This window comes from Haemaphysalis longicornis, unplaced genomic scaffold (assembly GCF_048455015.1).
Source record: "Haemaphysalis longicornis isolate Haplotype H1 unplaced genomic scaffold, Haemaphysalis longicornis Haplotype H1 scaffold_12, whole genome shotgun sequence".
NCBI lineage: Eukaryota > Metazoa > Arthropoda > Arachnida > Ixodida > Ixodidae > Haemaphysalis > Haemaphysalis longicornis.
Window position 1 is genome coordinate 90,711,039 of NW_027526225.1, and position 24,972 is coordinate 90,736,010.

Genomic DNA, 24,972 nt, shown 5'->3' on the forward strand with positions numbered 1-24,972 from the left:
TTTCTGTTTGAAACTATCACCACTGCAAAGGAAATTTACTCTTCTACAATTCGATCGATATCATACACCTATAGGTTGCACATTTTTTGCAACCGGAAAAAATTTGCTAGACTACCCAAAATCACTGCTTTTCCCGTGGGCAGGAAAGTGTTGGGACCTACTAGAAGACCAAACACGCGAAAAAGCATTGTACAGTGTGGTGCTAGGACTCTTATCTATTATGACTCTTACCTAACACACAGTGTTAGCAAGCTGCAGATGCAACTACTAGTAGATATATGGTATAGGCACTAGACAAATGACAGCATCTGAAGGTGCACAGCATCTACGAAGGCTGTTGGCGGTGCACAGGTGCTTGCACACTGCACACCGCTCCTTTATTCTTTATTCTGAGATTACCCCGCATTGCCCGAAGGCGCTACAGCAGGGGGGTTACAGCATGGACATAAACAAATCTTCATTTTTACAGCACACTTGCGCTTCAGACAACCTATTCCACTCTTTAATGGTTTTTACAAAAAATGACTTGGCGAGTAGGTCCGTCCTGGTACGCCATTCCCTTATTTTAAAAACATGGTCAGTTCTATGTGAACGGTAATGAGGTTCTTTGAAGTAGTTTTCTTTGTTAATTCCTGTTTTATTGTGAAATATTTGAAAAAAGAACTTTAACCGCAATTTTCGTCGTCGCGAGGAAAGCAGCTCTTACCCAAGTTCATTTTTCATCTGAGTACAACTATCTCCCCTCTTGTAGCGTCCCAAGACGAACCTAGCCGCTCGGTTTTGTATTTTCTCAAGTCCATCAGACAGTGTTACTTGGGAGGGATCCCATACGGCGCAGGCATAATCTAGTATAGGTCGTATACATGTCAAATAAGCCGTATTCTTTAGGTTTTGCTCTGACGTTTTAAGGTTGCGTTGCATGAAATTCAGCGCCCTGGCAGCTTTACTTACTACGTCGCTGACATGTGCATTCCATGAGCAATCGGATGAAAGCACTACACCTAGATATTTATAAGAAGCGGCTTTTTTTACAGGATCATTGTTTAAAAGGTACCCAGTCTCAATTGGCTTCCGTTTCCTTGTAAACGAAACGTGAACACACTTTCTATTATTTAAATTCATTTTCCACGTAGAGCACCAATCCTGAACATGTTCCAAGTCGATTTGCAGTTTGGTAGAGTCACTCTCACTTCTGATTTGTTTGTACACGACGCAATCGTCTGCAAACAGTCTGACACTTGAATGCATACCTACTGAAATATCATTAATATAAACTAAAAACAAAAGTGGTCCCAATACAGAGCCCTGCGGTACTCCCGATGTCACATCAACGTACTCAGATCTTTTGCCGTTTAAAATGACACATTGTCGACGTTGACACAAATAATTTTCAATCCACTTAAGCACAACGGGATCTATGTTTAGTAATTTAAGTTTGTTACAAAGAAACGAATGCGTTACCGTATCGAATGCTTTACGAAAATCTAAGAAAATACAGTCGGTTTGTCCCCCTGAATCAAGGTCAGATGCCAGATCATGGTAAAATTCAACAAGTTGCGTTGTGCATGAGAACCCCTTGCGGAACCCGTGTTGGTAGTTTGTTAGAATGTTGTTTTCGATCAAGTGTTTCATTATTCCGGAATAGAGAATATGTTCCATTACTTTGAACACTATTGAGGTTAAAGAAATTGGTCTGTAATTTTCAACATCCTTTTTCGATCCCCCCTTATGGACTGGAACGACATAAGCTATTTTCCAGTCATCAGGTAAAATGCCTGTCAACAAAGATTGTTCGTAAATTATGCGCAGATACAGCGAGATCGGTTCAGCACAGCGCCTCAAAATACGCGGAGAAATACCATCAGGCCCAATTGCTTTTGTTTCATCTATTTGCTTTAATAGCTTTTCAATGCCACTTACGCTTATCTCAATCGGGTTCATTGGGGATACGTTACTAGCGTAGGATGGAGAAGTGAAATCCTGTATTGGTGAAAAGATAGATTTGAAATAATTGTTTAAGCAGTTCGCCTTGGCTGTATCATCAACAATAGTTAGGTTGTTGTATACGATATCGTTTCTACCCAGACTGTCAGACCCGCACCCTTTAATATATTGCCAGAAAGGTTTGGGGTTGACTCTCAATCTATCATTTAGTTTTTTAAAATACATATCTCTGGCCTTTTTTATACCTTGTTTATATTCTTGCGTAATCTGGCGCAATTTTTCGTAATGACAAGTCTGTTTAGTTCGTTTGAATTTAGCAAATACAGTCGAACCCCGCTACAACGAACGCCGCTTCAACGAAATTTCCGCTTCAACGAAATATTTCCAATTCCCCGTCAGCTAGCCATAGAAGTCAATGCAACAAAGTCCTCGCCACAACGAACCATTTGTGAGGCTTGCTTTCGCTTCAACGAAATTTTCGATGATTTGGGCTGGGTTTGAACAATTATTTTACAATAAAATAAGCATAGCGCCAGCTATCTGTAACTTTTTATACATTCAGGACGCTTAGTTTCACCGAAAATGCGCGTTGCGACCACACCGCCACCCAAAACAAAAAAAATAACTCATAGGCGCACGCCATTGCTTGATGGTGATAACGATGTGGCTGGCCGTCTTTACACGAGGCGCAGGCCCGCTTCGCCAAGGCGGAGCCCCAGAGCTACAGCCAATCCGTATCCAGTTGAAATTGCATGAATGTGCTCCGCTGCTGGCGCGGTGCCGTCCAGTGTGTTGCGACGATAACTGGAACACTTTAAAATTTTTTCCTGAGCGATCCGCCGCTCTGTTCACGCTCAAACTTCACACAAAGGTCGCATTTTGTGGTCTATTTTGTTTGACACCGGGAATAACAACGGTAGTTACCTGTTTATTCTGAAAATAAATAAAAACGATTTTCGCCTATGGGAAAATGGTGGCGATTTGGACGAGCGAGCCCGAAAATCGGGTTTTCTGATCGTCTGTTAGCTCATTTCTAGGTGCATTTTCTGATCGTCTGCTGCCCCATTTGGCTCCGTACGTGAATCCCAAACATGCGTTTCACTCTGCAGGTGGTTCCGTCGTTCCAACATCAACTTGCGCTGGCTCGAACGTCCAAATCAGCGGCCATTTTCCCATAGGCGAAAATCGTTTTTATTTATTTTCAGAATAAACAGGTAAGTACCGTTGTTGTTCCCGGTGTCAAACAAAATAGACCACAAAATGCGACCTTTGTGTGAAGTTTGAGCGCGAACAGAGCGGCGGATCGCCCAGGAAAAAATTTTAAAGTGTTCCAGTTATCGTCGCAACACCCTGTATGCGTTGTGAGCAGCTGTCCTTGCCGTTTTCCTTCTACCATTCTTCATAGCCAAGAGCGAAAATCATGTTTGCGCGTTTGGTCTTGAAGCCTAGTCATCCTAGCTTAGTCGCGAGCGCGCGGTCATGTTAAATGCAAGCGCGCGCGTCTTGCCTGCCAAGGTCAGTAGCTGCCGTGCCCTGTCAGAGGATAAGATAACGGCACTGCTCCTGCCACAAGCGAGAGGGGGGCTTCCCACGGCCTAGCATCTATCTGCAAGTAATCAGCTCGTTGGACACGCCTTGTTGTACAGCGATATGTACGTTTTGCGCCTGCATATCTTCACCCCCCTCCGTAACGCGTTCTTTGGGTGGTGAAAAAACAGATAACCATTGGTATGTTTGTTATCCGAATAAACATGAGTTATTGCGCGTCACTCCTTTTTCTAAACATTGTATTATGCTGCCAATGTTGCGGAAACGCACGGGGCTATTTTTCTGGCCTTTCCGTGGTGTGTTGGGGCAGATTTCGCCTCAACGAATTTTCGCTTCAACGAAATTTTTCGCACGTCCCGTCAATTTCGTTGTAGCGGGATTCGACTGTAGGCGCTTTCTACTTTTGATTAGCTGCAAAAGGCGAGATGTCACCCAAGGCTTTCTCCGTTTTTTTAGTTTTCAAGAATCTACATTTGGTACGTGTTCGTCTATGAGTTCAAATAACTTATTTTTGAAAAGCCTCCAAAGTTCATGCACATTCACATCATCCGCCAGGCACTCGAAAACAGGTAAGTAACTATAAAGTCTATCACATATACTGGAGTAATCACCTCGATCAAAAAAGAACACTCTTCTATACCCATGGCACTTCTAAAAGTAGGTACTGTAGGAAAAGGAGGTACTGAAGCATTGCAAGGGAGTGCACCAAAGGAAAATCAGTGGGGCCCCCTGAACACACAAAAGTGCATTATTTTTCCAATGAGTGGGAAAAAAAAAAAAAAAAAGACTTGCAGTTTTCGACAGTTTTCCTGCTCACCATAGCCATTTTATACAGTCGAATCCCGCTACAACGAAATTGACGGGACGTGCGAAAAATTTCGTTGAAGCGAAAATTCGTTGAGGCGAAATCTGCCGCAACACACCACGGAAAGGCCAGAAAAATAGCCCCGTATGCTTCCGCATCATTGGCAGCATAATACAATGTTTAGAAAAAGGAGTGACGCGCAATAACGTCATGTTTATTCGGATAACAAACATACCAATGGTTATCTGTTCTTTCACTGCACGGGAAGAACGCGTTGCGGAGTGGGGTGAAGAAATGCAGGCGCAAAACGTATTGCTGTACAACAAGGCGTGTCCACCGAGCTGATTACTTGCAGATAGCTGCTAGGCCGTGGGAAGCCCCCCTCTCATTTGTAGCAGGAGCAGTGCCGTTATCTTATCATCTGACAAGGCGCGGCAGCTACTGACCTTGGCAGGTTAGACGCGCGCGCTTGCATTTAACACAACTGCGCGCTCATGACTAAGATAGGATGACTTGGCTTCAAGACCAAACACGCAAACATGATTTTTGCTCTTGGCTATTAAGAATGGTAGAAGGAAAACGGCAAGGACAGCTGCTCACAACGCATACATGACAGCGCCGCGCCAGCAGCGGAGCACATTTGTGCGATTTCAACTGGATACGGATTGGCTGTAGCTCCGGCTTGGCGAACCGGGCCTGCGCCTCATGTAAAGACGGCCAGCCACATCGTTATCACCATCAAACAATGGCGTCCGCCTACGAGTTTTTTTTTTTTTTTTTTTTTTTGGCGGTGTGGCCGCACCGCGCATGTTTTCGGTGAAACTAAGCGTCCTAATGTATAAAAAGTTACAGATAGCTGGCGCTATGCTTATTTTATTGTCAAATAATTGTTCAAACCCAGCCCAAATCATCGAAAATTTCGTGGAAGCGAAAGCAAGCCTGACAAATGGTTCGTTGTGGCGAGGACTTTGTTGCATGGACTTCTATGGCTGGCTGACGGGGAATTGGAAATATTTCGTTGAAGCGGAAATTTCGTTGAAGCGGCGTTCGTTGTAGCGGGGTTCGACTGTATTTCTTTCACGCTTAGATTTCAGCACCCATGGTAAAATTTGTCGTATGCATGCCAAATGCCGCTTTCACTCTTCCTTATTCCTCCATTTTTCTTCTCTCAGTTTGCAATCACAGCCCTCGGATCACTTTGATGCATGCATCATTGGTTCCCGCTTGCTGTCATTCACTGGATCTGTGGTTTGGTTTGCTAGTGCACGAGTGCACCCTTTGTTAGGTGATTCTGCGGTGCTCTCACCCTTCATTGGCTTGGCTGCGATAGGCTTGGAGGCCATGCTTGGTTCGCTTGGACCGGCCGCATTTTTGGCAACCACCCTGTACTCATACTGGTGTCCGTCCGTGACGTCCTTGTCCGTGTACTCGGGGGTCTGCAAGGGAAAGCGCAACAATGTTAATCCCCTCTCAGTCCTCCACGAAGAAAGAAATTCCAGCTAAGTACACCACTCACCGGGTTTGCTGAAGCAATGCTAAAAAGCAAATCAGTTAGGAAAAGACAAAGCACGGTCTGGGCAGACGTTCAGCCCATTAGCACGCTACTCTATGCTTCTAGGCAGAAGAGACCCAAACAACAAGGTTCATACTTTGAGTCTCATAAGAGCAGACCACCGATGCACATTCATACGAGCACTCTGAAGTACACAGTCTGCGGTCAGCACTTTTGCCAGCCAATCCCCGAATCGGAGTAGTTCCGTGTGGTCGACTTACTCGCACGGGGTCCTTGTTGACGCGCACCCAGCGGTTGGACTTGGTGTCCCTGCGCTCAATGTCGTAGCCTGTGATGGGCGAGCCACCATCGTTGCGCGGTGGCTCCCATTTGATCTTGATGAAGTCCCGGTCGTGGTCCACCGCCTCTGGCTGCCCAGGCTTGCCTGGGGTGCCTGCACGCGGGGTTTGGAAGGACGATAGGAAGCACACCACTTGAAGAAACTTGCTGCAGGACAAAGAAACCACTATGAAAATAAATACTCCAAGTACCATGTAAGTTGCACACATATAGTCTGTTTTAAACCTTGGCACAGACTGGTTGACAACTGGCCACGGACAAACCCCCATCCATCATCAAAGGGCCCCGAAACACTTTTTTTTTAAACTGGTGAATAAACGAGTCCGGTCTTAGATTAGGTGGCGGTCATGAACCGTCTAAGCCAACTATAAGAGCTTTATGTACATCAGATAACTCAGAAACTCGCACCTAACGTTGGTCCTTCTCTTTTGCGCTCACCAAATTTGGGCCAAACTTTTTCAATGCTTTTGCCTCTGCAAAGCTGTCAGATCGCTGCAACTGGCTGCCTTCTGAAGATGCATTCAGGTGTGTGCCGGAAAGAATACAATGAAAGCGAAAGCATGAATTATCAACACGTGCTACCAAGTCTCCAGACAGCGTGTGGCTAAGCTCGCTTATTGCAATTTTGAAGGTCAATGAGCGTCCCCAGTGCTTCCAAGCACAAGGGAAAGAAAGAAAGAAAGCCTCAAGCGAGCCCAATTGCAGGAATCAGCTGAGTCTACAGAAGCAGGACAAACTTAAGCGCGACACCCACCATATGGGCTCTTGGCGACCACTGGACGCGTTGTCGTGAGAGGCTCGGACAAGCCCTGTGCGTTCTCGGCCATCACTCGGAACTCGTAGGCGGTTCCCTCGATGAGCTTGGGCACGGTGGCTTCGGTGGCAGTGGGGGGCACAAAGGCCACTGCGGGCACCCACTGGCCTCCGTGGGTCTTGTCGCGTTTCTCAATCACGTAACCACTGGTGGAGGAAACCGAAAGGGCCAACAGGTGTTACCAAGACAGGGACCAACACTGGCCAGGAAAGGGAGAGGTCACCGAAATCAGTAAAAAATTTACGTAAAACGTACGCGACCTCATGTTGTCTGCCTATTTCAATTAAACAAAGATATTGTGCTTTTCTTCAACATGCACTCGGAGATGCACACAAACAGTACTGGGCCTGTTCTATTTATTACTTCCTTTGAGGTCAGTGCATTATTGTAATGCTCAGTTATTCCCAGAGATTACTTGGCTTCCTTGCAGCCAAGCCCATACTCTCATTAGAGCAGTTTCATGCTGCCAAAAATCTCTGAACCTTTAGGGATAGTTATTGAAAAAGGCCAGTCAGCTCACGTGATATCACTGCCTCCAGTGTCCTTGGGTGGCTTCCAGGACAGCTTCACGTGATCCTTGTCAACTTCGTCGACATTTAGGGGACCCTCTGGAGGATTTGGCTTGTCTGGAGATTTAAAAAAAAAAACGCGGAGGTAATTAGCATCACGTCTTCTAGGAGTGCATTAAGATGTTGCATGCAGGATTGCCTCGGAGACCACAAGAAGGTTCACTACAAGTTCTGGAATGACGTGTCTCAAATATAATATTAGATAAAAAAAAAGGAGATTGTAGATAAGAGCTCTTTTGTTGAAAAAGTATGACATAACAAGCTAAATTAACTGGCCACACTAGGCACGGACGATATAGTCTGCCCTGTGGCCATGCTTTGACAAAGGCTACAGCACTGTAATGTAAGCATGAACTGTTGGTCAAGACGATTCTCGCATGCGCGTTGTTAATGACTGCCCCCACGGAGAGCCATGTGACCAGTGTTGTCCCTCCTTACCCAGGATGACGACGGGCAGAGTGCCACTGTCCTCGCCGCTGTCGTTCTTGAGGTGCAGTGTGTAGGCCCCGCCGTCGGAGCGCTTGGTGTCGACCGTGTTGATGATGGTGTAGTCGTCGAAGTTGGAGATGGTGACGCGGTCGTCCGAGATGAGCGGCTTGCCGTCCACCATCCAGGACACCGTGGGTGGGGGTGCGCCAATGAACTTGATCTCCACGTGCAGGGTCTGGCCAATCTTGACCTTCACCTCCTTCATGGGGCTCACAATCTTGGGAGCCACTGCATTATAAGGGGCCATAGGCAACAGGCGTCGTGCATTAACCAGCTTGTTTGGACCCAGATGACCAAGCACAAACACAACTTCTTTTGAGAATACGATCTCGCATGGGATAGTTCACTGAACTTCAGTTGGTTCAGAGCACCTCTATAGCGCATTAAATAGCGTAGTTTCTGCAAGGCACCAATTTCCTTTGGATAACGGTATAGGGACACATCTTCCCCTTAAAAAAAAGGAACTCTTCTCATTGAAGTTAGACCACAGGTCAGTCTCAACTTCCGTTTCCATGTGCAGTAATCAAAAAACAATCCACTCACGGAACCGGGGCTTGCACGTGATGAGGTCCGAGGGCTCCGAGGGCTCGCTCTCCCCTCCGTCGTTGACGGCCACGATGCGGAACTCGTAGTCCTGGTTCTCGCGGAGGTCTGGCACGGTGGCCTTGGTCTGCGAGGCGGGCACCTCCTTGGCCTTGGTCCATAGCGGGGAGCCGCGCTCCTTCTTCTGGATGATGTAGCTCTTGATGGGGCAGCCGCCGTCATCTGCGGGAGGCTTCCACTCCAGGTCCACGTGGTCCTTGTCCCAGTCCGTCACCTTGGGGCGTCCCGGCTGGCTGGACTTCTCTGCAATTGCGCAGGGGGGCACATTGGACAGGCGGCCTTGAGCTTAGCTTATTCTCAGTGCCCACGGAGCAAGAACAAGGCTGGAGGGAAAATGACGTTTTCCAGGGTCATTGAAATTTGGTTGTTTTTTGGAAAGGTATTTGAACGTCATCTACATTGATGGCGACAACGCCTTTCGGAGCGAGTTCATCTTAACTATAAAAAAAGGTGCAGCTCAAACCGCCACCTTGAGGCACTCCATTCTCCCGCACGTGAACATTTGATAGTGCCGAACCGACTCTGACACGAATTTTAATTTACAGTGCAACTCTTAGGCGCCCATTCCTGCTGTTGAGTGGGATCATAACCGAGCGAACTAGGAGGGCACTGGAAAATGAATGATGGTGGTGGTAGCGAAGGGAGCGTGAGGAGGAAAACAGAAGAGGAGAGCAGCGAACAGGGAAACACAGCATTGCATAACCAGAGGGCTGTTTGCAGCGGCTGAGAGATGGCACCAGAGTAGCGAGCCGTTGTCTGTTCACCGAGTGGAGGTCTGTCTGTGGCAACTGCTGTGAAATGCACCCATGCATCACCCATGCACTCCCTCCCCCGATCTGCCAATCAGCGAGGCAGTCACACCACAGTCCACTCACTTTGTAATGTTTGCAATCATAATTTGCAAGTTTGCAAAGTTTGCAATTGCAGTAGAAAAAAAGAGCACTCTGCTCCTGTACATAAATGCACATACCTCTCAAATTACTGGGTCTCAATATATTGTAATATCAAAGCACCTGCTTAGCTGTGCTTTAATTTTGCTGTAATCATCACTGAAATTCAGTACCATGTTTATAGTGAACAATCTAAAGATTTGTTTAGATTAGACAGGAGTTAGGTACGAGGGTATTCAGCTCACTAGGGAAAAGAGCACGGGAAAGAGCTGAAAGATGCAGTGACAATGTGCAGGGGGAGCAGCATACCAAACTGGTCCTTGGCTATGATGGGCTCGGTCTTCTCGAGCGGCTCCGACTCGCCGATCTCGTTGATGGCCTTGACGCGGAACTGGTAGCTCTTCTTGTGCACCAGCTTGGGCACCTTGAAGCTGAGGCTGGGCGTGGTGCCGGCCTCCACCCATGTGCCACGCGAGGTGTCCATCTTCTCGATCAGGTAGTGCTTGATCGGGGTGCCGCCGTCGTCCTCGGGTGCCTTCCACGTGACGGTGGCCGAGTTCTTGGTCACCTCAGCGATGCCCAGCGGTCCTTGCGGTGGCGACGGGCGGTCTGGAACAACCGGCATGCGTTTACAGGTATTAGGGACGCAGGCAGTGTTTCAACCACGAGGCATTTCGAAGTTCTAGGCCAACAGGAAACCCAGGCTTCATTTAGAGCTACAAAATTCGGGAGAAACACTCAGCCAGGGATGCTTGGGTCCCAGTCGCTTTTCTACCTAACACATGCCTTTTCCAGCAATAAGTCAAACTGCTGACAACAACCATCAGCCAGGTCCGGTTTGAATACCCCACTAGAAATAAAGGGTCCCAACGCGTCTTAATCACTGCGATCTTTGTAGAGGCCTTTGGAAAAAGAGCACCTGCCTTTGATCCGTACAACATGTAAATTTTGACACACAATCTGCATAAGAAAATGAGGAGGAGGAATAAACTTTACTTGTTTCTTAATTCTCAAGTCACGGCAATGGGGGGAGAAGAAAAAAAGACTAAATAACTATTTGATACTGATCTCTTCTAGATGTGTAAGCATGAATATGCCTCTTTGCCCTAACTGCAGTGCCCGGCCGGGCACACAAAATGCATTCTGATCAGATGTCCTCTTCCATCTCAAGCAAAATGGAGAGACAAGCTAGTTGGTGAACATCCATGAGTGAAATTTAAGCACAAACTGACACAGGGCTGGTCTTGGTTCCCTTTCTCGTCCCTGTGTCAGTTTGTGCTTAAGTTTCACTCATGGCTCTTCCATCTCCGCTGTACTGCCGCCTGTTCTCCCCCAATCAGCACTCCCCTCATCAAGGCTCCATGCAACATGTCACGAGACCATTTACAGTTTCAGCCTTGTATGCTTACACAAAAAAGATGCTCAGCTTGGTTTCTTCGCAGCATGGGTCGTGCGGTGAAGTCTACCATAGTGGCTTGTCACGATTTTAAGGCTTGGTGTCGCAGCCCTCAAAGAAAGACAAAGGGAGCAGCGTGCCCCGTTAGCCAGCGTGGTGCAAGTCACTCACCGAGGACAGTGACCTTGGCGGAAGCGGAGGTCTTGCCGTGGGCGTTCTCGAGCACCAGGGTGTACTTGCCCGAGTCGGCCCGCACGGAGGAGGCGATGTCCAGCAGGGTCTGGCTGGCCGTGTTGGTGATCTCGACGCGGCCCTCACCGTGTACGGGCTTGTCCTGGATCTGCCACTCGACGGTCGGCGCGGGCTCCCCCTTGATGGGCACCGTGAAGTTGATGGGCCGCCCCGCACGCACCTTGAGGTCCTTCAGGGCCGCCTTGTCCAAGGATGGGGCCACTGCAACACGGGTAGAGGGGGAGGGCAGGTGTCACATACACTAGCATCAGGAACCTAACCTTAGTGAGTTGGTGCGTTCCAATCAGCACAAGTGGAAGCTAAGAATGGCACAAAGCCAGGCCCACAGAGCCCTTGCCCTGCGCACTGCAGGCGCAGGGCAAGGGCTCCCCTTTCGTGAGCATTTTTTCGATTACTTGGAGTGGCAGAATGACAGAAACTTACTAAACTGTCAGTACGCCCATTAGCAACAATTGATTTCAACGCTTTGCAAAATTTAAACGCATTAAAGCCTTTCGAGATATGCTTGGCAGCAACCACGGAAAGCAGTTACAGCAGAACCTCGTTGATACGTTTAAAAAGAAAATGCGAGGGAGAAACATACAATCCGGGAAAACGTACTATGTATCCGGTAAGAAAAGTACTATGGGGAATTTTTAGTGTTCACCCTTGAGAGCGTCGTAACCGGGAAATTGTATCCACCGGAAATGCATCAATGGGGTTCTATTGTACTCTAATGAGTGCTCCATTCCTCCCATTGCATGCATTTTTCTCATTTAGTATTGCAGACCCCTTTCCAGTAGCCTTGCTGTTGTTTGCCTTTAAAATGTGGCGAAGCTGAATTCCCAAGACGACATTTTTGTTATTGTGCCAACGCCTGACTAAAGTGGACTGAAATTTTCAGCAATATTTCTTGCCACCAGATTAAGTATGACTTGCAGTGCATAAAAACTAGTCCCACTGGGCATTACCAATGTGCTTCGTCCACTTAGGTCAGGTCAGACGGATAGTTTCATGTTCCCCTCCAGCCATAGCCCTGTGAGGTTCTAGTGCATTCTCAATAGCACAACTAAAGCACTAAGTTGGGCAAGTTGGTTACTAACTAAGTTATTCATCGTACTAGCTAACATTAAGACAGGGACAAAGCTAAACAGGAGATGAAGTACACGCTAGAGTGTTTCGTCTTGTGTGTGTTTTGTCTCCTCTTTAGCTTCGACCCTGTCTTAATGTTAGCCAGTACGATGCATTCCTTACTCAACGGCACACAACACTCACGCCTTCGTGGCTTGGCCACCACGGACTGCGAGGGATCGCTGGGCTCGCTGGGGCCGGCCTTGTTGATGGCCACGATGCGGAACTCGTACTCCTCGCCCTCCTTGAGGTGGGGCACGGTGGCCTTGGTGGCGTCGCCGGGCACCCGGACGGCCTCCTCCCACAGGGGGCTGCCCTTGTTGCGCTTCTCCACCACGTAGCCCGTGATGGGCGCACCGCCGTCACGCGGCGCACGCCACTCCAGGTCCACGTGGTCCGCGTCCCAGTCGGTCACCTCTGGAGGAGTCGGCTTGTTGGGTTGGTCTGGGAGGAAACAGCATGGAATTAGTGGTCACCTTACAAAGTGGGCTTGGCCAGATAATGGCCTTCCGTTTGCTACTGAGCCAAGAAAGGCCTCAACTTTAACTGCCTCCTTCATACAAAAAGTCATGGCCCACCATGATTTTTTTCCCCAGTGACTATTTCCCTGTTGGCAAAGCCAAATGCTACAAATTATTGCTGTTACACCGCAACACTTGCACTTACACCATTACAGTAAATTTTCTTTCTTAATAACAACGAGAAGAAGCTTTGAGCAAGAACTCCCAAGTACAGTGGTCAGAGTTGAGTGAAGACTGTAACAAAACTAGGATCCAGAACTTTCAAATGCTGCATTTAAAAGTGCGTGACTGCATGACTTAACTAAATGACCTCGGGAACTCTCAGTGTTTTTGGCACACTTATATAGTCTCATTTGCCTGCCTTGTAATATATGAACCGCTTTCAGATGGCGTTAATCTTGCAGCGGATGGGGGTGAACGTAAGGTCAACATTTTTCTTGTTGCAACAGCTCCGCTTATCCTGTGAGTGGTGTCATAGTGCCACCATCATTCTTCAATCTACTTTATGTCATATCTGAGCAAAGAGACATCCGTTTTATGCCCTCGTAGTGTATAAATGTTTGAATGGCTTAGCCGTACAAGCACAGCCTTCCCTCGCTACAATACTGCCCCCAACTTTCGAAGCGGAGGAGGGGCGCCCACCGAAGGGGTTCTTGGCCGTGATGGCCTCCTTGGTGGTGGCGTAGGGGGAGTCGCCCTCCTTGTTGACTGCCTTGACCCGGAAGTGGTACTGGTGCTGGTTGGCCAGGCGCTCGGCCTTGATGGACGTTCCCATGGTCTCGCCCACGGGCGTCCAGATGCCCGTGTCCACGTCCTTCTTCTCTACCACGTAGTGCTGGATGTCGCAGCCCCCGTCGTCCTTGGGTGGCTTCCACGACACCTCGCAGTTGTCCTTGGTGATCTTGTCGATCTTGATCATCTGCGGCGCCTGGGGCACGTCTGCGCCGCAAGAACACCACCCGGAAGATTGATATACAAGGAGAGACGTGCCGACAACAAGTGCGGCTCTCGTTCTGAGCAGCCTGGCATCAATCTCAGCTCACATGCAATGCTCTGCCACATTTCAAGTCGCCAAATTAGTAGGGATGGGCGAATATTTGGTGTTGTCGAATATTCGATCACATTTGTCTCTATTCGTTATTCTCTTTGTTCCGAATGCAAGTATTCGATATTTTCGAATTATTCACTGCTCCCAAATAGGCAGCCAAAATGGTTAATCATTCCGAGATGTCATCCCAGGCTTGTCATAAGACCCCGCCGATGAAGACATTTCTATCATCAGTACCAAATTGTTGCCTTGCCTAGAGATTCGATATGCTTTCGGCCGCCATCACTCTTTCCGTTAAAAGGCGGCACTGAAACTAGTATTTCTTCGCAAAAACTTGTGAATACAGTAAAGAAAACCTCCGCATGCAATTTCTGAATAGATACTCAAATGGTAATAGCTTCACAAAATGCTGTGCCTACGTGTGTTCTAAGTCGAGCCACTACTTGCTTTTTTTTAACATGAAAATGTTTTATTCCTGGATACACAAAGGTTTCAGCGACATCATATCCGTCATGGAAATGAGGTCAATACAATGGAGCAAGCGGTCTGTAAAGGGTGCACCCCTGCACACAGGGTGTTTTTGCGGGGAAGCAACCTTTAGTGCTAAAGAGTACGTTATACGTTCGTTCGTTCGTACGTTCGTTTTCGGGTTTTATATTTTAGCACTAAAGTGTTTTATGCCGGGACACACCAAGATTTTACTGACGTCATATTCGTCACGGAAATGACGCCAGTACACCTTTGCCGAAGCGACCCGCCAGCAGGACGTCGCTTGTCAAGCACACCCACAAGACAGCCGCTGACCCGCAAATCATGCTCAGCTGCAGATTTTGCTGCACATTTCACTTTCGTGTTTTACCGATTCCTATGGCAGAGAAATCAACCAAGTTTTTTTGTAATTAATGTGTACTATTTGAACTATTTGATCCGAAATTATTTGACCAAATCATTATTCACTTCGAATTCACTTCTAACCTCAAATTCACTATTCACCCATCCCTAAAAATTAGCACAACACAGTGGGCACAATGGGCACAGTGCTTACCAAGGACGGTGACAGTGACCTTGGCCGTGTCGGTGCCATTGGGGTTGGTGGCCGTCAGGGTGAGGGTGCCGCTGTCAGCCCGTTCGGCATTGCGCACGGCCAGCTTGGTCTTGTAAGGCTCGTGCGAGATGGTCCAGCGCTTGTTGTCGTCGATGCTTTTGCCCTCCAGGGCCCACTTCTTGTTTGGAGGCGGCTCGCCAAGGACGGGCACCTCGAGCTCAAAGCTCTTGCCAACCTTGATGCGGATGTCGTGCATGGCGTTGCGATCGATTCTCGGGGCCACTGAAAAAGGAAGCGATCCGCAGTTGGCGAGACAAGTCAACAGTTCTAACAAATGAATGTAACACGAGAGCACATTTCAAGCAAGTGGCGATATACCGTATTTTCGCGCGTATAACCTGCACCAGAAATGCGGAAATTTCAGGGGTGAAGTAGAGGTGCGGATTATATGTGTGGTATTTCCTTTGGTGCAGCTTCATCACAATGCGCGTTGGACCGTGGTGTCCCTACAGCAGTAATAAGTAATAGCGACCAAGCCACTGTTATAACATTGAGAGTGCTTATTTTGCACACACGGCTCAACAAATACCAACTTGAAAAAGAGTATGCGGCAAGTCATCAAGTTACGTAGTCAGCTAGGTAAGTTCTTTTGCATAAACGGATGTGTTACGTTGCTTGAGTAGTAGCTTTGGTCCATTCTTCTATGTATAAAATATGTGGGCAATGTGCGGGATTATTTTATTTTTTTCTTCGTCGATCGAAAGTGGGGTTGCAGGTTATATGCAGGGGCGGGTTATACGCGTGAAAATACGGTATGTCCAACCAGATCCCTGTCTGCGACAACTGGGACATTATACAGCCGTCTGACAAAATTAAGAGTGGCAAGCATTCCTCACTGAAATAATGGCTCTAATGCGATGCCGCTAGACTTGAGCAGGAATGAAAGAACTATGATACAAAACTTTACCCGCTCTTATGTAACCACCATGAAATTTGTGAAAACCTGCTGGTCTCCTTCCCTATCGTATGGTTCCCTTTTTCTGCAGCCTGCCTTTTTCAAACTATTACAGTCACCAACTGATTTTTCATACGCTCAAGGGGCCAAGATAGTGTCCGGAAAATTGGGGCAGTCCGAAAAAATAAATTTGCCCAATAAAAGTCAGTTTATTTACCTAGGGGCTTGAAAAACTCAATCCGTTTCTGGATCGGGATCTAGTTGACTTCTCGGCACTTTCTAGACTCCTCACCTTGCTTTTTAGGCAGTCTGAGATTGTCTGATTCGAGATTTCAAACTGCTTTGCGACATCCGCTTGCGACCAAACACTTTGCACCTGCCTGATGATGCCGGCCTTCTTTTCCATTGTCAGTCGGCTGTAACTTCCTCACTTTGAAGCTTTTCTATGCATGCAACCCGGGTTCAAAATGCCGAAAAACAAAATAGCAGCCATTTTTTTTTGTGTTTTGGTAGCTTTTGTCCGGCATTTGAAAGAAAAGGCCCAGAAAATTAAACGAGAAGGGTTTCAAACATTTGACATTTTGGTCGGTGTTATTCATTAACTCTGTGGAGTGCGTGACGGTGCCATGGCAGAGTCCGGATATTCAGGCAGGTCCGGAAAATAGGGAGTACGAAAAATCTGTCAGCGACTGTACCGTAAATTTCCCATACCTAGGCTCCTCCAGAGAAGCTTCAGTAGGGATCCAAAGCCCTTGGGGTAGCACTTGTGTTTGTCACTTCCCCTCTATGTACAATTTTTTGTGCCGTTATATTCTAACACGTACCAACTCAGCTAACTACAAATGTCACTCCAGAGCACTTCCTTACAGGGGTTCTGAAACTCACTGTTCTTGGGGCGAGCGACATGTTGGCCGGTGGACTCGCTGGGAACACCCGGTCCGCCCTTGTTGACAGCCCGCACGCGGAATTCGTACGGCGTTCCTTCCACCAGGTCGCCAACCTTCGCCTTGGTCTCGTCTCCAGGGATCTCCAAGACCGGTGTCCATTCAGGGCTGTGTTGAAAGCAAGACAGGTGCCCGGTGTTGATGAGTGGCATAAAGATGCGTGGGACGAAATTTTCTTGAGCACCTGCTGCACTAGCGGGATCCAACCAAAGATTAGTTGATAAACTTGATAATTACCTCCACACCAAAGCATTTGACTACTGTTGCAGGCTAACAATGCAAAATGCTTTGGCAGACTTGAAGCTAAAAAAAATTAAAGCCATTCTACTCAGTGCTAAAGCTGTCGGAAGTGCAGAGCAGTGGTTCACCATAATGGGATGTAGTGCCATTATCCGCTCACTGCTACCACCCAACGCATTTCAAATTTCCCGCCTCCGCAGTGCTCGCGCACCCCCTGCCTTAAACTACGCCAGCGGGAGTTTTGTTCTTTTTGTGCTTGCATATCCTCCCGCACGTGCCGGCGTTGCACTGCCACTTTTTTTCACTTACTATCGTCAAAACCAACCCAACGAGTGTTCCTAACTAAATGAACACGGGCGCTGCTGGTTAGTTATGTATATTTTGCCTCAAATGTAGCTGAAGTTTTCTTTGTGCTAAACAACGGGGAGATGTATGACAAGCACCAGCGGTTCACGAGTTTCGAACGCTTATGACTGTACAGTAAGACCTCGTTACAAGAGACACTGTTACAAGAGACACTTGGTTATAAGAGACATTTGAATGAAAGCGTTTTGGTTAGTTTTTAAATGTTCACCATGTTAGCAACATTGCATACAAGACACTTTGGTTACGTTACAAGAGACATTTTCCAGGTCCCTTGAGTGTCTCTTGTAACGAGGTTTTACTGTATAAACCACTTGGCTTTTGAAGCCTCCGGGTTACGCCGCGACAACAGTAGCTACGACGGAATGCCGGCTCTACTTGGGTCCAGCGAGCGAGCAACGACAATAAGGCGCGGCCCTGAAATGCTCTGCACTTAAAAAAAGATTTTAAGGCTAAGGTCTTTGTTGTTGCTGGTATTTTTCTAGTAAACGAACTACGACTGGTTCCCGAATGATTGCAATAACCACACGTGTGGTTACAAGAATAGGCAAGTAGCAGATCGCCCTCGAAGGAAGGTCACGACTGAGCCTCACTTGTATTTGTCCTTCTTCTCAATGACGTAGCCTGTGATGGGCGATCCACCATCGTTTTCCGGCGGCGTCCACTTCAGCTTCACAAAGTCCTTGTCATAGTCCTCGATTTCGGGCTTGCCAGGACTGCCAGGTTCGTCTGGGAAAGCAAAGCACACCAGGGGTTCCACAACTTCGGACGACGAAAGGAAAATTTATTACGCATAAAACTACTTTTACTATTTGCATGCTGTTAAAGGTTAAAAAAAATTGTGAGAATAATGCACGAAAAGCTGATGATACCACGACCACCTGCTTGAGTTTTAAAGGGACACTGAAGTGATATGTAAACATTGCGGGATTACTAGCGCAAATTGTAGTCCGGAGTCCCCAGGCCATGTTTCGACCCCTCTAGGCGCGTTTACGCGATTTTATTTAGTAGAAAAACTAATTCGAAAATGCTGTCCTCCTCTCTTTACGCTCGCCCATTTTCTGTGGCGTTTTCGTGTGACGTCAAGAGGGGATGAGCTGGCAATTGGCTGCGCCACGGCTGCGCTACTGCACGGCTCCCCGGCCGACAGAGTCAGTCGGCCCAGCGTTTCGTCCGCCGGCCGCCGGCGGGTCGTCGCAATCAAGGAGGTTAAAAAAAATTGCTTGGTCGCAATTTGTTCGCTTAGTTGAAACGAAGCCAAGACACGTTTGTGAATGGAAGAATGTGCCTTTCTTTACTTGGTTTGTTTGTACACTGTATCTAGCTCCAAGTCAAGGTCGCTTCACACAAGCGCTGCACAAGCGCACATGCGACGCTTCGCTGACTGGTACGCCAGTAGGAAAATATAAGGCCTCTTGAAGGCGGGAGAAGAGTCAGCGAAGTCAATATAGGTACTAAGGAAATAAAATCAACTGGTATTTTTACCGTACAGCGTAAACCTAGGGTGCGGGAAGCACTTTTTTGCGCTGGGCGAACAAGCACAGCGGTCAGCAGCACGACTACGCATCTGCGAACGCTTTTCCGTCTACGAAATGCGATTGCTAGACGTGAGCTACTGTGGAAACTCGGGCGACGCTTACTGCACGATCGCAATACAACAAATAGTCACCTAAGCTGCTTGAAATGCCAAAACTAAATAAAAGTGTAAACCGATTGTACAATATATACCCTATATTAGCAAGGCCTTCGCGTCCCGCTCCGTGGCTTAGTAGCCTGGGGCGCTGGGTATGTCGCTGCAAATGTTTTGCAAGTCACGAGTTCGAATCCCCGCGGGTACGTGCTTTTTTTTTTTTGTAAGTTAACTTTTTTGTTTTCCGCCGATGTTTTCTATATTGAGTTCACCTTTTTTTGGGTCGCAACGTTCATGGCTACACGAACTAGTTCACAAAACGCGCGCAGGCTGGCACATGCATGGCGCGCTAGCGAGTTCTCGTTGGCGTGCTGTTGCCATAAGCACCGACTGCTTGCAGGCAGTGGGCACAGGCCAGAATCAACAGACCCTTGGCCTGGTGCGAACACGCTTTTTACGATACAGGCATGAGGGAGGCAAGCTCCAATTATGGGGGAAAAGCGCATGACATTTGGGCGTCTACGGGTACGCGGAGGGCGTTCATGCACTGCGTAGGTTTCGGCTAGTGAATGCTACGATTCCAAGCCGTCCTAGGAGGCTTATCTTTATGCATTTTTACAGCTGACAACATGGCAGAAGCGCGGTACGATGATTACTGAGTCATTGAGAATGCCCATCCAACAACGCCACCGGTTGTGTTTTACAGAACCGAAACCGAAACCGAAACTTGTTTGGTTGCTCACCTTGGGCATCGTCCAATCACGGTGCCCGCTCCTCCTAACGTCACAGCTTTAGTTGGTGCGGCCGCCGCAAACCGCGCATGGTAGTTTTTCTTCTTTCGCGCTTTGTAAAATAATTACCGATTTGTCAATCGTAAAAACGATGAAAAGTGTGCTAATTTGAGCCAGTCTACACAGTGCAAGCAAAAACGGGAGCTTGACAAATTCACTTCAGTGTCCCTTTAATAAATGCACTACATAAAACTATGACAAGTTCTTCTCGTTCTTCAGGATAAATGCAACAAATTTACTGCGAACATTTTTCTGAAAAACCTACACGTTAAGCCCGTCAAACACTAATCAAAACAAACTAGAAGAAACTGAAGCACAAAGGAAGAGTTTCCTTTTGGCCCAACAACTTTTGAAGCTTTGGGTGCTTGCCTCTGCTGTGAGGTCGAGCGCTTATCAAACACCAAGCAATAAGGACTCGAAAACACTGCAAAGGTTCTAACGCATTTCCGTCTGGCTCGCCACCTATTGCAGCCCTAGGTGCCTGCCTCTGCTGTGTTTCTGCTGTGAGGTCGAGGTGCTCACTGCTTACCGAATGGATTCTTGGCCAGGATGGACTTGTCAGCCTCGAGGGGCTCAGACTCTCCCTGGCGGTTGGCCGCCCGCACTCGGAACTTGTAGTTCTTGCCGGGCTGTAGCCCTTTCACCTGGACAAGACATGGCGGGCGACAGTTTTCAGCATCCAGCATCGTGGCACCACAAACAAGAAAGAAGATAAATGCACGCAAGTGAATCGCATGCTATCCGCAGTGCAGCTTTCAACTACGCCTCAAAAACGGCACTGGATAGAGGTGCATCTTTAAGAACATTTTAAAGCTGCAATTGTGCAGAGGATACAAGTACGCAAAGTGCTCAGAGCGGCACAAAGCAGAAAGACGTAGCAGCTTTCTTAGTATAGTCCTGATCTGACGAAAAGCTTCTGATGTGAGAGACTGACACTAAGCAATGAGTGCTTTCAAATTGCAAAGGAGTCTTGCAAGGAGCCTATTGCACGGAGCAAAGCAAATGTGCGAAAGGGAAATCGTACGGAACTTACATGCGAATGGGTAAATCGACAATATGCTGGGAGGAAAACTATGTTGGTACAAATCGTGCATAAGTTCACGGCAATATTTTCAAACATCAAGATCATGATTTAGCGTGATGTAGCTGGTGTGGAGCACAAAATCCCTTTATATAGTACCTTGTATGCAGGACACCTTGATGGAGATGTTTGATGGTTAGAATAGAAGGTCCAGTTCAACATTTAAGCTTAACTCGAGGAGGCAATGACCTAGATGTGCTTGCACTCGCTGCAGTGCTCACACATTGTAAACTTGTTCGTGCTGTTCCAAGTGCCCAGAGACATCATGAAAGCAGAGCCACACATAGGCAAGGACATGCTAAATTCTTTTGTAAGAAACTACCAGGCAGCACTATGCACATAGCAGATGCTTTTGCACATAGCAGACACACTATGAACACAGCAGATGCTTCAGGGAAATAAAAATTGGCCCATTTCTCTTTGTAAAAGAACCAGACGATTGAGTGGAAGAACGAAATGCAGTTACCGTAATTACCCGATTCTAACGCGCACTTTTTTTGCCGGAAAAATAGGTCGAAAAATCGCATGCGCGTTAGAATCGGATACGAAACCGAAACTGCCGAAACAACGGAAATTTCGTCCCGCCCATCACCATCGCCATCTCAAGCAGGCGCCAAAGCTTTTAGCAACGATTTTTCAGACGCAGGAATCATAGATATAGTGCCTAGAATATTCTAGGCCCTATAGCATAGGTGCCTAGGCTTTTCTATAGGCGTTCACACAAATCGTCAAATCGTTCCACTTGCGTGCTTGATAACAGCAATGGCGGCAGCGGCTCTCACGCATTCAAAATGAGCGGTCGGCTGAAGCGTGCGCCTCTGGAGAAGTTCGCAGGATGGGCGTGCGAGGCATGGGCCACGATCCCATCGATCATGGTTGAACGTTCGTTATGAAGTGTGGCATCGCGAACACGCTTGACGGCACCGAGGACGAGATGTTGTGGTCAGCGGAGAGCGACGAGGAGTGAGATGAGTGAGATTACTTCGGGAAATAAATCGCCCGTTTCTCTCGCATTCGTTTTTCTTGCTCACAAAGTTCTGTGCGCGTTACGATCGGAGGTGCAAGTTTTTTTCGTTTTTTTTTTTGCCAGGAAAATAGGGTGCGCGTTAGAATCGGGGCGCGTTAGAATCGGGTAATTACGGTACTATTCAGCATTAACATTGCCTTGCAGTCTTAGCCTCCTCAGGCAAGAATTATGATAAATTATTCTATAATTATTACAGAAACCGTATTACTGCCCTTCCATGGGACCAGTGACTGGCAATGGTGGCATGAACATGACGGACACCTTCCCTACAGCGGCAGCAAACCCTCTTCATCCTGGTATGAGTGTGCCCTGACCTTCATCTCGGTCTCAGGTCCGATGGTGTCACCGGCAGGGACCCACAGGCCCGTGTTGGGGTCAAGCTTCTCCACGATGTAGTGGTCAACCGGCATGCCGCCATCGTCCACAGGAGGGTTCCACTTGAGCGTGCAGCCTTCCGCATGGACGTCCTCGACCTTGAGGGGCCCTCCGGGAGGGGTCGGCTTGTCTGCAAAGGACAGGAAGGAAGTGGCCCATTTAAAAATCCATCCCATTCCCTTAGGGGTCTTTCACGCTTCTGAGCAGTGATCGCAACTTCCAGCCGCTCCTACACGATCGATTCGTCTTCACCCCTAAATGTTTCTACCTCGACCATGTTGTCTCCCTCATCCCTCGGTACAACTGTAACAAACCGGAAATAAACTGGAAACAAACCATTAAATTTTTAAATTTTCTGCCAATGTTAAAACCCTATGCTTATGTAGACTAGCTGAGCTCGTAGACACGGGTTGTACCGCTCCCACCGAAGATGAACTAGGCTTGTCCACGCTAAACCAAGAACTTGCACACTACCGAAGTCAAGCTGCCCTGAAATATGCTAGTTTATTCATCTTTTTCGTTATATTTAGCATGTTGTTTATCGTGTTAGTTTATTTTAAACTCGTTTTATCCATTAGACACTTGTTTCTTGACCATCGTTTGACAACTTGATGACTGGCGATGTCAGCGTCAAGCGACAGGAGACGCCGACAGCCCGAGCCCCTAGGGTGCTCCGCCCCTGAAAAACTTTGTTTAACCCTTTCACTCCCGCTGACGAGTACCATTGTCATGAGATTTTGTACCAAAATGACCAATGACGAGTATAGTCGTCATCAGTTATGCCGACTATACTCGTCATTGGTCATCTTGTAGTGCTGGTGGCACATTTTTGCACGACACTGTGGCCATGCAGTGAAGCCATCTTTGCGCAATCTTTTTTTACACAATGAATGAATGAATGTGCTTTATTTAAAGGAGGCACAAAGCCCTTTGCGGGGGAAGGAGGTAAGTGGGGAGGGGATGAAGAGGGACACCACTAAAGTTCATTGTGGGATCATAGGTCCTTTCGAGGGCGTCTTCGTTCTTGGGCGCCGCCTAAAAAAAGCACATGGTCAGGCCCGCTCTAAACTGCTTTGTAGAGACCACTCTCTAGTGCGTATCGGCCTATTGCTCTGAGTAAGGATGCGCTACTCCGGAACAGCTGTAAGTGCGCGTGAGCGTCAGATGGCAGTGGCCAGAAATAAAGGAACATTATTTCATCGAAATAATGGTGCCGTATGAAGCTATCTTAGGGCAATTTTTTACACAGAGAAATAAAAAAAACGTTATTTCATTGAAATAATGGTGCCAATTTATTCCCTCTACAAATTGAGCAAAAAACGTTTTTCGGTAAATTTGGTACATTTTTCTTTTTTTTTCATGGTATGGAAAGTGTTAAATGGCTGTTCAGTTGAGTTCGATTGAGTTCGACTCAATCGAACTCAATCATTGGTCGAACTCTGATTCAAATAGGTCGAACTCAAAGCATTGAGTTCGACCTATTAGAAAGAACAGCTCATCCAGGAATTTGCGGTCACCCCCCACCCAGTGTTTCAATGTTCATACAGCAGCTCAGCGAGAGAGCGAAACACTTTCTTGTGGGTACTCCACCTGGCTTAGTGTGAGCTTGCAGCTTATCTGACTGCACACCCCCCCACCCCTCCCCTGCTTTCACACAGACTCACCCAGGACAATGACTTCCACGTCGGCCACGTCCTTGCCGTGCTCGTTGACGGCGGTGATGGTGTAGGTGCCGCTGTCGGCCCGCTTGGCATGGCGCACGTTGAGCTTGGTGTTGTACGGCTCGTTGACGAGCTTGACGTGGTCGGTGGGGATCACCTTCCTGCCCTTCAGGGTCCAGGTGATCTCCGGCGGGGGCTCGCCGATGACGTTCACGTCGAAGTTGAAGTTCTGGCCGGCCTTGATGCGCACCTTGTCCAGGTTGGTTCGGTCAATTTTGGGTGCCACTGCAATCGTGACAAAAGATCCTAATAAGTTAAATGAACTAATTAGCTAGTCTAATTATTATTTGAATTTACTAATAAATTGGTAAATCAATACCTTAGTCACCATTTATGTAAGTGTAACAATTAAACAAAGTACATTACTTTATGTCCCTAATGCAACTGGCTGTGAAGGTGCACTTCTCAGAGGCCATCGTAAATCTCCTCGCTGTTTGGCATGACCGAGGATTCACTAATGCGTCAAATGTGTCAGTCAAGAAAGGCATGCTGTTTTTAAGCTTAGTTAAGGAGGCCATAAAATAGAACCGTCTCATTTGGCAGAACTGGCTTCTGGTAATTCATCCAACTCTATTCCAGCACCACTAGACATTATTTAATTGTAAAAAGATTAAAAATACAAAAAAAAAATTCAAATTTTGTGCTACAGAGTGACAGCAGTGATACGATAAGGGGAATACTAAAAAACTGCTATCAGTGAGTTAACTGCACATTTGTATTCATGTGGTATGATTAAACAGAAATAGAGGCATTGCTAGGGCAACACAATCATGTTTCTTAACGGTGCAGCTTTGATCGACAGGTGCCAAGTGCAGAAGGAAGTCCCCGTGACATCACGAGGTGCCAGCAAGAAAACAGCCACTGCTTCATCTATCTTCCTTAACATCTAGGTTGTTTGTTTAAAATGCGTGTTAAAATTGGTGCCATTCTTTTTGGGACAGAGCAGTCTTTTCAATGAA

The 24,972-nt window shown here is 47.4% G+C and overlaps 1 protein-coding gene across 5 annotated transcripts in view; it reads right to left on the reverse strand.

Annotated features, from left to right (window-relative positions):
* The window catches only part of Bt (projectin protein bent), a 258,426-nt gene that overhangs the window by 50,934 nt on the left and 182,520 nt on the right, over positions 1–24,972 (reverse strand). For all 5 annotated transcript variants that reach the window (XM_077693762.1, XM_077693761.1, XM_077693765.1 and 2 more), the window contains 16 exons: positions 23,957–24,238; positions 22,232–22,422; positions 20,339–20,453; positions 17,982–18,117; positions 16,727–16,893; positions 14,887–15,168; positions 13,436–13,732; positions 12,417–12,716; positions 11,082–11,363; positions 9,824–10,123; positions 8,565–8,867; positions 7,971–8,249; positions 7,484–7,589; positions 6,904–7,109; positions 6,071–6,243; positions 5,604–5,733 (listed from right to left, as the gene is read on the reverse strand). In XM_077693762.1, the coding sequence (XP_077549888.1) occupies positions 5,604–5,733; positions 6,071–6,243; positions 6,904–7,109; positions 7,484–7,589; positions 7,971–8,249; positions 8,565–8,867; positions 9,824–10,123; positions 11,082–11,363; positions 12,417–12,716; positions 13,436–13,732; positions 14,887–15,168; positions 16,727–16,893; positions 17,982–18,117; positions 20,339–20,453; positions 22,232–22,422; positions 23,957–24,238 (3,549 nt within the window). The remainder of the gene's footprint in view (positions 1–5,603; positions 5,734–6,070; positions 6,244–6,903; positions 7,110–7,483; positions 7,590–7,970; positions 8,250–8,564; positions 8,868–9,823; positions 10,124–11,081; positions 11,364–12,416; positions 12,717–13,435; positions 13,733–14,886; positions 15,169–16,726; positions 16,894–17,981; positions 18,118–20,338; positions 20,454–22,231; positions 22,423–23,956; positions 24,239–24,972) is intronic.